The 14,417-nt window shown below is 42.7% G+C and overlaps 1 protein-coding gene and 1 pseudogene across 1 annotated transcript in view; both read right to left on the bottom strand.

The window, feature by feature from the left end:
* Positions 1-4,066, bottom strand: part of MPHOSPH8 (M-phase phosphoprotein 8) — a 64,665-nt gene extending 60,599 nt beyond the window's left edge. The window contains exon 1 of the mRNA XM_077158776.1: positions 3,720-4,066. Within this exon, the coding sequence (XP_077014891.1) occupies positions 3,720-3,941 (222 nt within the window). The 5' untranslated portion in view covers positions 3,942-4,066. The remainder of the gene's footprint in view (positions 1-3,719) is intronic.
* On the bottom strand, positions 3,953-13,828 carry LOC143680588 (ribonuclease P/MRP protein subunit POP5-like; annotated as a pseudogene).
* Positions 13,829-14,417: the final 589 nt, after the last annotated feature.

Below are 14,417 nucleotides of genomic sequence, written 5' to 3'. Positions count from 1 at the left end.
TGTGGAAACTCCTTATGTCTGATGGGCATGATGCAAGGCTACTGCATAGAAAGCCAACGAAAGTGCTGTGGGACCTGTATAAACAGAGCTGCTGCCAGTCTGGACCAAAGGGTTCAGAGAAGGGACACATTGGAGGAAAAATAACTTCAGAGGCAAAACCATGGAGGCTGAGGTCTGAAGTCAAGAAGCCTCCGGCCAGGAGAGTGAACCCACCCAAGCCCGTGGAGAGGTTGAGTTTGCCCCAAAGGCAGAGGATGGGCCTTCCACCTGGTTGTAGTGGAAGGGTCATGCCATCTCAGACCTTGGAGAGGGTGAAGCACATTCCTTCGGGTTTGTGGGGAGCCTGGCTGCCACCACATGGAGGGGTTGAGCATGTGCCCCAGAGATGGCAGAGAGCCTGGGTGCGGCCCCGATGCTTGGAGAGGGTGGAGCCTAGAGAAGGGTGGTCTCCCCAATATCCCCCAAGGTTGCATTCAGAGAGAGGCAGGCGCAGGCATTTGAAAAGGGTGGGACTGCCACTTTCTAAAGCCCTGAGGATAAATGATTCTCAGATTTTGAAATCTAATGGACTTTGCCCTGTAGGTTTTCGAAACCGTATGGGTCCGGTGACCCCTGTGTTCCTTCCTCCCTATGTAACTGTATATACATATCTTATGAATGTTCCTCCTTTCTATGTTGATAGCAAATAACTTGTGAGTTTTCAAAGGTCCAGAGCAAATGGAAAGAATTTTGCCTTAGGACAGACCATGCCTGTAACTGACTTGATGAGATTTTACACTGTCTCTAATTTTGTACTTCATTGTATTGCTACTGAAAGGTTTAAAGCTTCTGATAGTGTTATGACGTTAATGTATTTTGTATATGGGAAAAACATGTCTTTTTTAGGGGCCAGAGGGTGGAATGTGCTGGTTTGAAAGGAAGTATGCCCCCTAAGAAAAGCCATGTTTTAATATAAATCCCATTTCATAAAGGTAGAATAATCTCTATTCAATACTGTATGTTTGAAACTGTAATGAGATTATCTCCCTGGATGATGTGATTTAGTCAAGAGTGGTTGTTAAACTGGATTAGGGGATGACATGTCTCCACCCACTTGAGTGGGTCTTGATTAGTTTCTGAAGTCCTATAAAAGAGGAGAATGAGAGATTCAGAGAGAGCAGAGAACGCTGCAGCACCACGAAGTGGAGAGTCCATTGGAGATGAAGAAGGAAAACGTCTCCCGGGGAGCTTCATGAAACCAGAAGCCAGGAGAGTAAGCTAGCAGATGATGCTGTATTCGCCATGTGCCCTTCCAGCTGAGAGAGAGAAGCCCTGACTGTGTTCGCCATGTGCCTTCTCACTTGAGAGAGAAACCCTGAACTCCATCGGCCTTCTTGAACCAAGGTATCTTTCCTTTCCCTGGATGCCTTTGATTGGACATTTCTAATTGGGACATTTTATCGACCTTAGAACTGTAAACTAGCAACTCATTAAATTCCCCCTTTTTAAAAGCCATTCCATTTCTGGTATATTGCATTCCAGCAGCTAGCAAACTAGAACAGTGACGGAAGAACCTTACAGTGGTCTCCATAACATAATCTTTTTTATTGTCTGTTATTTTGCATTTGTCATCGACCTTGTGTTAAATTTTTTGTCCACTCATTCAGCAGAAATGGAGAAAACAATTTTCAAATTCATATGGAATTGCAAGGGGGCCCCAAATAGTCAAAAACAATCTTTAAAAGTGAAGATCAAACTTAGAGGACTTACACTGCCTGATTTCAAAATTTACAATGAGGAAAGAACAGCCTTTCCAACAAATTGTATTGCGAAAACTGGATGTCCACACGCAAAACAATTAAACTATACCCTCTCCTCGCACTTCATACAAAAATTTAACTCAAATGGAACATAACAAATAAAAGAACTAAAAGTATTAAATTCTTAAAAGAAAATGTAGGGGAAATATCTTCAGGACTTTGTATTAGGCAATGGATTTTTAGAATCTATATCAAAAGCAGAAACAAAAGAAGAAACAGATAAACTGGATTTCATCAATTAAAAACTTCTGTGGGACAATCAAAGGACATTATTAAGAAAGTGAAGACAATATACAGAATAGGAGAAAATAACTGTTAACCATATATCTGATAACCATTTTTCTGATAAATATTTGCACTCCTGTGCACTGTTTTTGGAAACGTAAAATGGTGTAGCCCTATTCCTCAGGAAGTTAAACACAGAATTACCATGAGATCCAGCAATTTCACTCCTAGGTATATACTGAAAACAGGCATTCAAACAGACACTTCCATGCCAAAGTTCACAGCAGCATTATTTATAATAGCCAGTAGGTGATAATAACCTACATGTCCATCCACAAACGAATGGATCAATAAAATATATTCATATACACAATGGAATATTATTTGGTGGTAAAAGGGATGAAGTTCTGATACATGATACAACGTGAATGACTCTTTAAGACATGTTGAGTGAAATAAGCTAGGCTCAAAACGACATATATGATTCACTTATAAGAGGTTTCTAAAACAGACAAATTCATAGAGTCAGAAGGTAGAACAAAGGTTCGGGGGGGGGCAGAGTAATTATTGCTTAATGGGTACAAAAGTTTCTGCTTGGGAGGATGAAAATGTGCAGGAAATAGTGGTGATAATTATACAGCATTATGAACGCAAATAATGTCACTGACCTGTACACTTAACGGTTAAAATGCTTTGGTAATGGTGACACAACACTAAGAATGTAACTAATACCACTGAGTTGTATAACTGAAAAGGGAAAACTTTAAGTTGTATATATGTTACCAGAGTAAAAATATCACCCCCAGTGGTTAAAACTTTTAAGTTGGGTTTCATTTTAGCAAAATTAAAAAAAAAAAAAAAAGGTTTTCACAGAGAAATTGACTCTGCAACCACGAATACTGACTAACATCCCCAGAAGAATGGAAGAGAATAGTGAGGTCAGCAGAAGAGCGTCAAGACATGGTGTGACAAAGTATTACAAGTATTGGTTTATGACTAGAATTATATAACGCATGGGGGAGAGAGCTATACTATTCGTTAGATTCTGAAGACGTTTAAACCCCACACAAGAGAGTGGGATTTTATTCTGAGGGCAAAGGGGAATTCCTGGAAATTGCAATCCTGAGACTTTATTATGATTTTGGAAAAAAAAACTGTGACGATGGTGTGGACAATGGGCTATGAAGAGAAGCATTATGTCCCTTTCACCCCTTTCCAGAATATAAACGTGGACCCAATCATATCCAAATATTGATGGCATAAATTCTTCAACAATTGTCTGCACTCATTCCAAAATGCTTCACCTCTTACGCCAAAATATTACTTTAAATTTTCCTGAAACATACCTTCACATACACGTCAAAGAATCCACTTAGGAATGCCATTTCATTTCCCTAGTGATTTCTATACTTCCGGTTTAACTCGGACCGTAATGTTCATTTTCCCTACTTATGTTATACATGCTAATATTCTTTCAGCTTTTCCGAATTCCGGGAAAATTGTGCTTCTTCCCTCCCTACAACCGTCCACAGAGCTCTCAAGATGTCTTTGAAGTACAGAGACACCCCCCTCCCCCACGGCCTCAGCATCCTACCGCGCACCCCCTTCTCCATAGCCCAGCCGGGCCGCTTGCGCCACTTCAGCCTACGGAGCGGGATGGGACTGCGAGCCCCGCTCTACAGGCCGTGCACTTACCCCCTCGGTCTTCATGTCCAAGATCTTCTCCACCTCGAATACATCCTCTCCGTCTTCCTCGCTGTCTCCGAAGACCTCCGCTCCCGTCATGGCTGCGCCCTTCTCTTCACCCGCTACTCCGACTCCTCCGGCTTCAACTTCAGGAGACCCGCCACTGCCGACGATCCCTGACACAGGAACAGCAGGAACACTCACCCCCTCTGCGACTGGAGCCGTCGCCATCACGGGAGCACTTAAAACGCCAGGGAAAAACCGCCTGAGACATCCACCCTGAAAGGTTCACCGCGATCCGGCTCCGCACTCCTCCGCCTTGGCGAGGGGACGTGGCTGTGCGTAGCTTTCGCCAATGGCGAAGCCCGAGGTTCCAGACTGGCACGCAGCAGTAACCAATCACCGCTGAAGCGGACGCACCGGAGTGTCTACGCCGTCGTGGAACGCCGGAAGTTGGAGGGGCTTTTTTTTTAGCGGCGCCTAGAGTATTCCGAAGCTGTTTTTACAGGTCTCTGACAGCGCCCGAAGGGAGGCGGGCGGTACTGGGATCGCCAGGGGAGCGGGAAGGGCTGCTGCGACTCGCAAGAGCCTCGGGAAGGCTTCGGAGTTGCCTGGGGAGTGGGAGGGGGTGACTGATGGGAGACGGGCCGTCCTCCGGGAAGGGTTTATCTGGGAGTTGGAGTGAGGGAGGAGTGGGAAAAGAGTCCCTAAGGGGAGTAAATATTCTCGGGGGCGGGGGTCGGGTGCCGCAGAGAAGAGGAAGGAAGAGATTGACCTGGCGGAGTAGAAGGGACAAGCCCTCTAGAGAGGGTCAGGAAGCAAAAGTTTTCCTAGTGTATTACTAGGGGTAATAGTGAGTGGTGCCACTTCCATTTCCATGCCTTGGTTCCTGGACCCGTGGATCCTGGCCATGGGGCAAAAAGCACCATACAGTGGACACTGATTCAGGGCATGCACAGCTTCCTGGAGAACATTACCCAAGCCCTTCAAGGTATTGCCACCTAGTTGGCACCATTATTGAGTTTTCAAAAGGCTATTCCACCGTTCTATCAATCCAGCTGCTTCTGGATGATGGGGAACATGGTAAGACCAGAGAATTCCACGCGCAGGTGCCCATTCCTGCACTTCATTTGCTGTGAAGTGTGTTCCTTCATCAGAAGCAGTGCTGTGTGGAATACCATGACAATGGATAAGGCATTCTGTAAGCCCATGGATAGTAGTTTTGGCAGAAGCATTGCTTGCAGGGAAAGCAAACCCATACCCAGAGTATGTGTCTATTCTAGTTAGAACAAATCCCTGCCCCTTCCATAAAGGGAGTGGTCCAATGTGATTAACGGGCCACCATGTAGCCATCTGGTCACCTCTGGGAATGGTGCCATATTAGGGGCTGAGTGTAGGCCTCTGCTGCTGGCAAGTTGGGCACTCAGCACTGGCTATAGCCCTTTCATCCTTGGTGAGTGGAAGTCCATGTTGCTGAGCCTATGCATAACCACCATCCCTACCACCATGACCACTTTATTCATCAACCTGTTGGGTAATGATAGGAGTTGCTGGGAAAAGAGGCTAACTGGTATCCACAGAATGGGTGATCTTATCCACTTGATTGTTAAAACTTTCCTCTGCTGAAGACACCCTCTGGTGCACATTCACATGGGACACAAATATGTTCATGTTTTGAGTCCACTCAGAAAGGTCTATCCACATACCTCTTCCCAAGACCTCTGTGTTACCAATTTTCCAATTATGTTCTTTCCAAGGCCGTGACCATCCAGCCAAACTGTTAGCAACAGTCTATGAGTCAATATACAAATGCACTTCTGGCCAGTTCTTCTTTCAAGCAAAACAAATAAGTAGGTGCACTGCTTGAAGTTCTGCCCACTGGGAGGATTTCCCCTCACCACTGTCCTTCAAGGATACCCAAGAAAGGGGTTGTAGTGCTGCAGCTGTCCACTTTCAGGTGGTACCTGCATATTGTGCTGAACCATCTGTAAACCAGGCCATAGTTTTCTCTTCCTCAGTCGATGTACTGTAAGGAACTCCCAAGAGGCCATAGCTCTGGTCTGGGAAAGAGAAGGTAATGTGGCAGGACTGGAAACCATGGGAATTTGGGCCGCTTTCTCATGTAACTTACTTGTGCCTTCAGAACCTGCTATGGCCCTATCTCATATATACCATTTCCATTTTCTGAGTGCTACTGTTCATGCTCAACTTTATGGCTTAGTGGATCAGACAACACCCAGCTCATGATGGGCAGCCCAGGTCTCATGGTAACTAGGTGGCCCAAGGTTAAGCGTTCAGTTATCAAGGCCCAGTAGCAGGCCAAAAGCTGTTTCTCAAAGGGAAAGTAGTTATCTGCAGCAGATGGTAAAGCTTTGCTCCAAAATCCTAAGGGTCTGCCAAAGGCTCCAAACAGCATCTCTATTTGCCACTGACACTTTCGGCACCATTGGAGCTGCTGGATCATATGGTCCAAATGGCAAAGCAGCTTGTACAGCAGCCTGGACCTGTCGCAGAGCCTCCTCTTGTTCAGGTTCCCACTCAAAATTAGCAGCTTTTGTGGTCACTCGATCAATGGGCCAGAGTAGCACACCCAAATGAGAAATATGTTGTCACCCAAATCCGAAGAGGCCAACTAGATGTTGTGCCTCTTTTTTGGTCATAGGAGGGGCCAGATGCAGCAACTTATCCTTCACCTTACAAGGGATATCTCAACATGTCCCACGTCACTGGATACCTAGAAATTTCACTGAGTTGGAAGTCCCCTGTATTTTTGTTGAATCTATCTCCCATTCTCTGACATGCAAATGCCTTACCAGTAAGTCTAGAGTAGTTGCTATTTCTTGCTCACTAGGTCCAATCAACATGATATCATCAATATAATGGATCAGTGTGATGTCTTGTGGGAGGGAGAAACGATCAAGGTCCCTGCAGACAAGATTATGACATAGGGCTGGAGAGTTGATATACCCATGAGGTTGGACAGTGAAAGTATATTGCTGACCTTGCCAGCTAAAAGCAAACTGTTTCTGGTGGTCACTACTAACAGCTATTGAGAAAAAAAGCATTTGCCAGATCAATAGCTGCATACCAGGTACCAGGGGATGTATTGATTTTCTCAAGGAATAGCGCCATATCCGGAACAGCAGCTATAATTGGAGTTAAGACCTGGTTGAGTTTACGATAATCTACTGTCATCCTCCAAGACCCATCTGTTTTCTGCACAGACCATATAGGAGAGTTGAATGGGGATGTGGTGGGAATCACCACCCCTGCATCCTTCAAGTCCTTAAGAGTAGCAGTAATCTCTGCAATCCCACCCAGGAATCCAGTATTGCTTCTGATTTACTATTTTGCTAAGCAGGGGCAGTTCTAGTGGCTTCTACTTGGTCTTTCCCACCATAATAACCCTCATTGTATGAGTTAGAGAGCCAATGTGGGGATTCTGCCAGTTGCTCAGTGTGTATATTCCAATTATACATTCTGGAACTGGGGAAATAACTACAGAATGGGTCCAGGGGCCCACTGGGCCCACTGTGAGATGGACCTGAGCTAAAACTCCATTGATCACCTGGCCTCCATAAGCCCCCACTCTGACTGGTAGACCAAAGTGACATTTGGGTCCCATGGAATTAATGTCATTTCTGAACCAGTGTCTAATAATCCCCAAAATATCTGATCATTTCCTTTTCCGTAATGCACAATTACCCTGGTAAAAGGCCGTCGGTCTCCTTGGGGAAATCTTGGAGAAAGATTAACAGTATAAATTTGTGGCTGTGTAACAGGGTTCTCCCCCAAAAGGACCTGGCCTCCCCTTCATTCAAGGGGCTCTGGGTCTGTAAACTGTCTCAAGTCTGGATATTGATTAAGGGGCTGTGAATCTGTGTTTTTGTAATTCAGGGTAGACTTCTGTTCACTTGACCTAGAACCCTTTTGTTTATGCAGCTCAAACAAGAATTTAGTAGACTGCCCATCTATTGTATTTCTAGGTACCCCAGGATTTACTAGCCAATGCCACAAATCTTTGTGAGTCAGATTATTTTGACTCCTGCTTTGGTTTGCTGTCTAGTATAATAGCCACGTCCACCATGTCTTTGGCGATTAAGTGCTGCAACCTGACTTCTGCCAACTCAGGATCCGGTCATCCCCATTGTGTTTAAGGTTCCAACTCAGTACTTGAAGGATGCAGGGGTGGTGATTCCCACCACATCCCCATTCAACTCTCCTATATGGTCTGTGCAGAAAGTTCCCACGGTAACATCTGACCTACAAAATGCAACTACAGAGCTCTTCAGGGATGATGGCGCTGATCTCACAAATTTATTTCCCACTGTTCTGGTAAAAGGAGCATCCTCTTGACAATCCTGGGCATAAAAGCAGGCTTTGTGTGATAAAACTACTCTAATATTCCAGTCTCTCTAAGCCTCTGGATCTCCTCATCTACACTATACCAGGGCAGTTCTGGCAGTTCGACCTCAGGTAATGTCAGCCACCTTTTGATCCATGTTTCAACCAACCATCCAAACAAATTGTTAATTGCCTTTTCTAACCCCTCGAGCTATAACACTGAATGCAGAATCTCTGCTTAGTGAGCCCTTATCAATAAATTCAGCCTGATCCAGCCTTATATTCCTCCCACCATTATCCCACACCCTTAAAATCCATTGCCACACATATTCCCCAGATTTCTGTCTATATAAATTGGAAAACTCACACAGTTCTTTTGGAATTTTTATAACATACCTCTTCATGTGTGATATTTTGTATTTCACCTTTAGGGGTCTATTGGGACATTAGTTATAGGTCTGGAAGAAATGAGGGGTGGTGGGGTTGGATCATGAAAAGAATTAGAAATATCTTCCAAGCCATTTGCTTCAGGGCATACGTTTCCAGTTTCAACTGGTGAAACAGGATTAATCACTCTAGGGCAAATCCCTTCAGGTGGAGGTTGGGTGGCCAACTCCTCAAGGCAGGCTGGTGGTGGGATGGCTATGTCCTCAGGGCAGACTATTAAAGGGTTATCTAGGGAACAGTCAGCATGACCTAGGGTTTCAACCTCACCCCCGACATCATTATCAATCCATATGTCGCTATCCCATTTTTCAGGGTTCCACTCCTTTCAAATCAGTTTAACAGCAGACACCATGCAAGACTGAGATTTCAGTTTACATTGTAAAGTTGCTACTCTAACAATAAGATTCTGAGTCTGATTTTCAGAGATCTCAAGTCTACGGCTACAGGAAATAAGATTTTCCTTCAGACACTCATAGAAACTTCTACATCTGTCAGACGGCACTTAAGCTTCTTGTTTGAAGCCTTAAGCCCATCCCTTTCACTCATTAATGTATTCAGTGTATATAACAACAACCAGCCAACATCTCTATACCTCCTATTTCCACAAAACTCTGTAAAGGTGTCAAAAACATTAACCCCCACAGCCTGGCTTCATACAACAGAAGCATTGGAAGAATTGAATGGTGATATTTTGACTATCTCTTTTGCCAGCTCACTGCGTGGATTGGGAGTGTCATTCTGATTATGGGAATCAGAGCCCTTAGGGCCTTTGAGTCCAGTCAGTTTAGAAAACCATTCATAAAAACCCATTTTTAAGATTCTGTTTCTTAAGAACCACTCCTGATACCAAGTTGTATTAGTTAGGGGTCTCTAGAGAAACAGAATCAACAGGAAATATTCATAAATATAAAATTCATAAAAGTGTCTCATGTAACCATGGGAACATACAGTCTAAAATCTGTAGGGAAGGCTGTGAAGCTGACAGTTCTGATGGAGGGTCTGGACGAACTCCACAGGAGAAGCTCACCGGCTGAAGCGGAAGAGAGCCTGTCTCTTCTGAATCCTCCTTAAAAGGCTTCCAGTGATTAGATTAAGCATCACTCATTGCAGAAGACCCTCCCCTTGGCTAATTACAAATGAAATCAGCTGTGGATGCAGCTGACATGATCATGATTTAATTCTATGAAATGTCCTCATAGAAACAAGACTGGCCAGCACTTGCCCAGCCAGACAAACAGGTACCACCACTTGGCCAAGTTGACACATGAATCTGATGATGACACCAGTCCTGGATGCAGATTGGAGGCAGGAACCAGTTTAGAGTTATCAGAAAACTTGATTATTCTCTGAACAAGCCACTCATAATTTCTGAAGTTGGAATACTCCTAGACTGGCCTGGCATTCAGAGTAGCATTTCCCAATCTGCCCTCCTGCCTGGGAGACTGAAATGCAAGAGTTCAGGGGTGGAATCAACAAATAGTCTAGTCCTTAAGTTATTTTTTTTTATTTAACTCAGGCTCTAATCAGGACCAAATTTTCTACATAGGAGACTCTCAGTCTCATTTTACCACTTTGCTTTGCTTTGAGAATATATGAGATTTGTTCCTCAACTAGCTCCCAGGTTAAAGCTGTCAAAAATCTCACAACGTGATTTCCATGCTGCCTCTGACAAACGACAGCAGGCACATAAATAGCCTACGCTTTAGGGACATTAGAGTTGGGAAGAACCATACCATGCTAAAGTGGAAGCTATCAAGACCCAAGCCTGAGAAGGCAACAACAGGATCAATATGGTGTTGGTCAGTGCCCTTAATTTATCATGTATTAATCCTGGGAATTTCTTTTGCCTCTCCTGTTGGATCCCTTGTTTCTTGGATTTCATTTCATTTTCTTGGTTTACTCCATCTTGTGGCACCAGTCTTCTAGTACAGGGTTTTCAAACTTGGCACTTGGCATTTTAGGCCAGATAATTCCCTGTTGTAGGGGGCTGTCCTGTGTAATATGGATATTTAGCAGCTTCCCTGGCTGTACCCACTCACTGGATGGCAGTTAGCATTCATCCCCACCAGTTGTGATAAAAAAGTCTCCAGATATTGCCAAATTTGACCCTTAGGAGGGAAAAAAAATGCATTCAGTTGAGAAGAACTGTTGTTCTAGGAGCTTCCTTAGAAAGGAAGCATGGGAGTCTAGTTTTCTGAGATTTTTTTTGTGGAGGGCCAGGAGTAATCAATCAGGCCCAAGCAGGAGCAATCAATCAGGTCCAAGCAGGGAAAGTTCCCACAACATTGGGGCGGAATGTCCCCAAGAGTTAAACAATAACCAATGTTAGGAAACTGAGGGAACGGTATGTGTTTTGGCAACAGCTAACGGCATTCTTCTGCTTCTATGATCTTTTAGCAACTGCAAAACCACAACATGATTTTAGCCTTTATAAGCACACCTTGAAAACCTCTGGGGGCTGCTCTCTGAATCTTCCTTCTTGGAGGTTTCTGAGGCAGTCGCCGGCTGGCTAATAAAGACTCCAAATTGGCTTGCAGTTTTGAATTGTGTGGTCTCTCTTTCGGTGTGTCCCACAACATTTTATATCTAAAAATGTCTTTGTTTTATATTTACATTTAAGATATTTTGACTGGATACAGAATTCTAGATTGTATATAATTTATTCCTTAGAATTTTGAAGGCATAGTCCCATTATTATTCTAGTTTCCAGTACTGATGTAATTCGGATTCTCCACAGGATTTTCTCTTTATCTCTGTCTGAAATTTCCCAGTGACATTCTTTGGTGTTTTTTTTTCCATTGTTCTAAGCCATCTACAGGGCCCTTCAATTTGGAAACTCATTCTTCTATCATGGAAAATATTCTTGTGTTATATCTGTGGTAATTTTCTCCCCATTTTTTTTTTTTAACTCTCCTTATATGTTTGGCCACTCAGGTAATCCTATCATTTTATTTTATTTTCTCTATCTTTTTGTTCTCACCTTTGAGAAAATTCTTTAATTTTATCTTCCAACCTTTTTTACTGACTTTTTTTTTTTAGGTCATTGTAACTTTAATTTCTAAGAGCCTCTTGCACTGGTTGATCCTTTTATGGCTCTCTGTTTTAGTTTTATGGAATAACTTCTTATTATGTTTCATGCAATAACTTTCTTTATTATGTATAGCTGTTTATATCCTCTACTGATATTGATAGTCTTTCAAAGTTTTCTTCTTATACTGTCTCTATTTCCTGTCTTTTTTTTTCCAGTGACACCCATTTTATTTTGCAGAAAAACATCCTAGAACTGTCATTAGCAAGTAGCAAAGGAAACCTGATCAGAAGTCTCTTGCCCCTCCCAATTCTTGTACATTGAGTACAGTGATCACATCTGTCTTCAGGTGAAAGGTGATCTAGAGCAATGAGAATTGCAGAAAACTATATCAGAAGTTGGTGGCTGCTACTTCACTTTTCAGTAATGAGGTCAGGTGAGGCCAGTTTATCTCACAAGGAAGCACAAAATTCTCCTCTTTTTTTGTCAAGTCACCTGATTAAGTATTGCCAAGGAATTTGGTATTTTTAAGGTCCTGTAGGTCTGTTTTGAGACTGGCTATAGTTCTGTGCCACATTTGATTACTTTGTCTCACTAATACTTCTACCCCAAAATAATTTGGTTTGCTTAGGGACCCATTTTGGAGGCTACAGTGTATAAGACTTCCAGGTGAAGACTAACCAATAAGAATTCATCTAGTACAAATTGGGAGTCAGTCTTCTAACTAAAGCCTATGATAGAGGGGGAAAGAGACTTAGCCAAACATGAACCCCATAATCCAAGCATACTAAATGCTATGGAAGTCAAACCTACTCTCAGCCAGGCAATTATATACAAAGATGTCTACAACTCCAGGAAGTTCAAAACCTACAGAACCACTTAACCAGAGAAGTCTGGTCAGCCAGGGCAAAGGCTGAATAAGTACTCCATTTCAAATTGGTAAATTGTCCTATGTTTGGCAATTATCTAGTTTGGTGAGTTGTAGAAGATGCTTCTGATTTCTAGAAACCCTATTTCAACAAGTGACCTGCATATTTGTGCATAGTGCAGCTTGCTGCTGTGTTCAGAGAGCAGCATTCTGAGAAGCTTTACCTTCTCCTAGTACAGGTCAGGTGATAAGCAGAGGTTTCCTCCATCACTGCAGCAGCTTCCTCATCATCACTATCTGGCAGCTTCTCCTGACCTGACTCCTCCTTAAGCAAAGAGCTTCTTGTGACAAATTTCTGGATAGCTTTCCGCTCTCCTTCATCAATGCAGTTCTGCCACAATATCAACAGCTGTCTCCTGTTGTACTGAATCAGGAACTTCTGACATGTCTAATTGTACACCCACATGCAAGGTGTTGGAAAAAAACAAACATAATGGTGTCCTTTGTTTTCCAAGTACGTGATGAAGGGAAGAACTGACCATACAAGCTGGGAAAATTCCTTTTAGCATTGAAGTAGCTATTCCAGTGTAGGCATTGAGGTATCTCACTGCAAAGCTGATGGAGCAGGTGGCTGCATGAAAGTCCTGTGCACTCGGGCAATTGTGTCCTGCAGGAGGCAGCTCAGCAGTTGGTCTTCTAGACTCAGGCAGAAGTGACAGTCATTGGATATCAGTTTGCACAGCAAGTGCTGGTACTTCCATGGTCTCCATTTCCTTTTAATTATTTTTTTTCTTAGTTTTGGTTTCTGTCTTGCACAAAGGATGCTTCAATCAAAACTTTGTAATTATTGGCTATGAGTTCATATTTAAGTGAGGCATTAGAAGAGGAAGGAAGAACTACCAGGAAGCTCAGGGGAAATGAGCTGAGTGGGTTGTGTCAGCTGTGGTCTGTACCATATGGTGAGTGGGTGGCCAGCAGATTTTTTTGTTGGGGGACTTTCAAAGGTAAATATTCAAAGGGGTTTTCACTCTGCCAATTTTTCAAAGAGGAATCCTTTAATCTTTCATCTGGGAATGTAATCCTTGTTGCCAATATTTCTTAGGGCTGAAAAGAGAAAGCGTTCTTGTGGTCTGTTTTCCATATGCTTTCACTTGGTCCCTGTATTCAAGATGCACTAGCCCTGTTGCTTCCATTGGGCCATATCTCTGATGCCTATGCTCTCTGGTTCAATTTCTACAGAGCATAAACTACCATCCTCTGCATGTTTATCAGGAGAATGGATAGGGAGTGAGGGAGTTAATTACTTCTTATACATACTTTGAACTAATCTTCAGGTTTTTAACCCTACCTTAATTAATCTTAAAAGGTACCCAGTACCTCCAGTTTTTGAGCCAATTCTGTTGCAGGAATTGACTTGCCCCTTTTTGCCATTCCTTTCTACAGGTACTTAGTTTTCAACTTTTTATTCTGCTAAATCAGTTTAAATTAATTTAGTAGTATTAATTACATTCACAATATTGAGGGATCATCACTACTATACATTATCAAAACTTTTCCATCATCCCAAACAGAAACTCTGTACCAATAAGGAAAACCATTTCATTTCCCTTTACTATAACCTTGCTTCTGTTAACTTTCTATTTTCATGAATTTGCTTATTCTAGGTATTTCATATAAATGAAATCATACGTTATTTGTTCTTTGAAGTCTGACTTATTTTGTGCAACATAATGTCTTCAAGGTTGAGTGGCATGTATCAGAATGTCATTCCTTTTTATGGCTGAATAGTATTCTCTGTATGTCTATGCTGCATTTTGTTTACCCGTTCATTTGTTGATGGACACTTGAGTTGTTTCCATCTTTTGAATATTGTGATTAATGCTGCTATGAACATCAGTGTGCAGGTATCTGTTTGAGTTCCTGCTTCCAGTTTGTTTGTATATATGCTTAGAAATGGGATTGCCAAATCATATGGTAATTTTATATTTAACTTTCTGAGGAACTGCCAAACTTTTTCACA

Source organism: Tamandua tetradactyla, chromosome 4 (genome assembly GCF_023851605.1).
Source record: "Tamandua tetradactyla isolate mTamTet1 chromosome 4, mTamTet1.pri, whole genome shotgun sequence".
Taxonomy (NCBI): Eukaryota; Metazoa; Chordata; class Mammalia; order Pilosa; family Myrmecophagidae; genus Tamandua; species Tamandua tetradactyla.
Note: the sequence above shows the minus strand (reverse complement) of the source record. Positions and strands in the feature narration are given on the sequence as shown.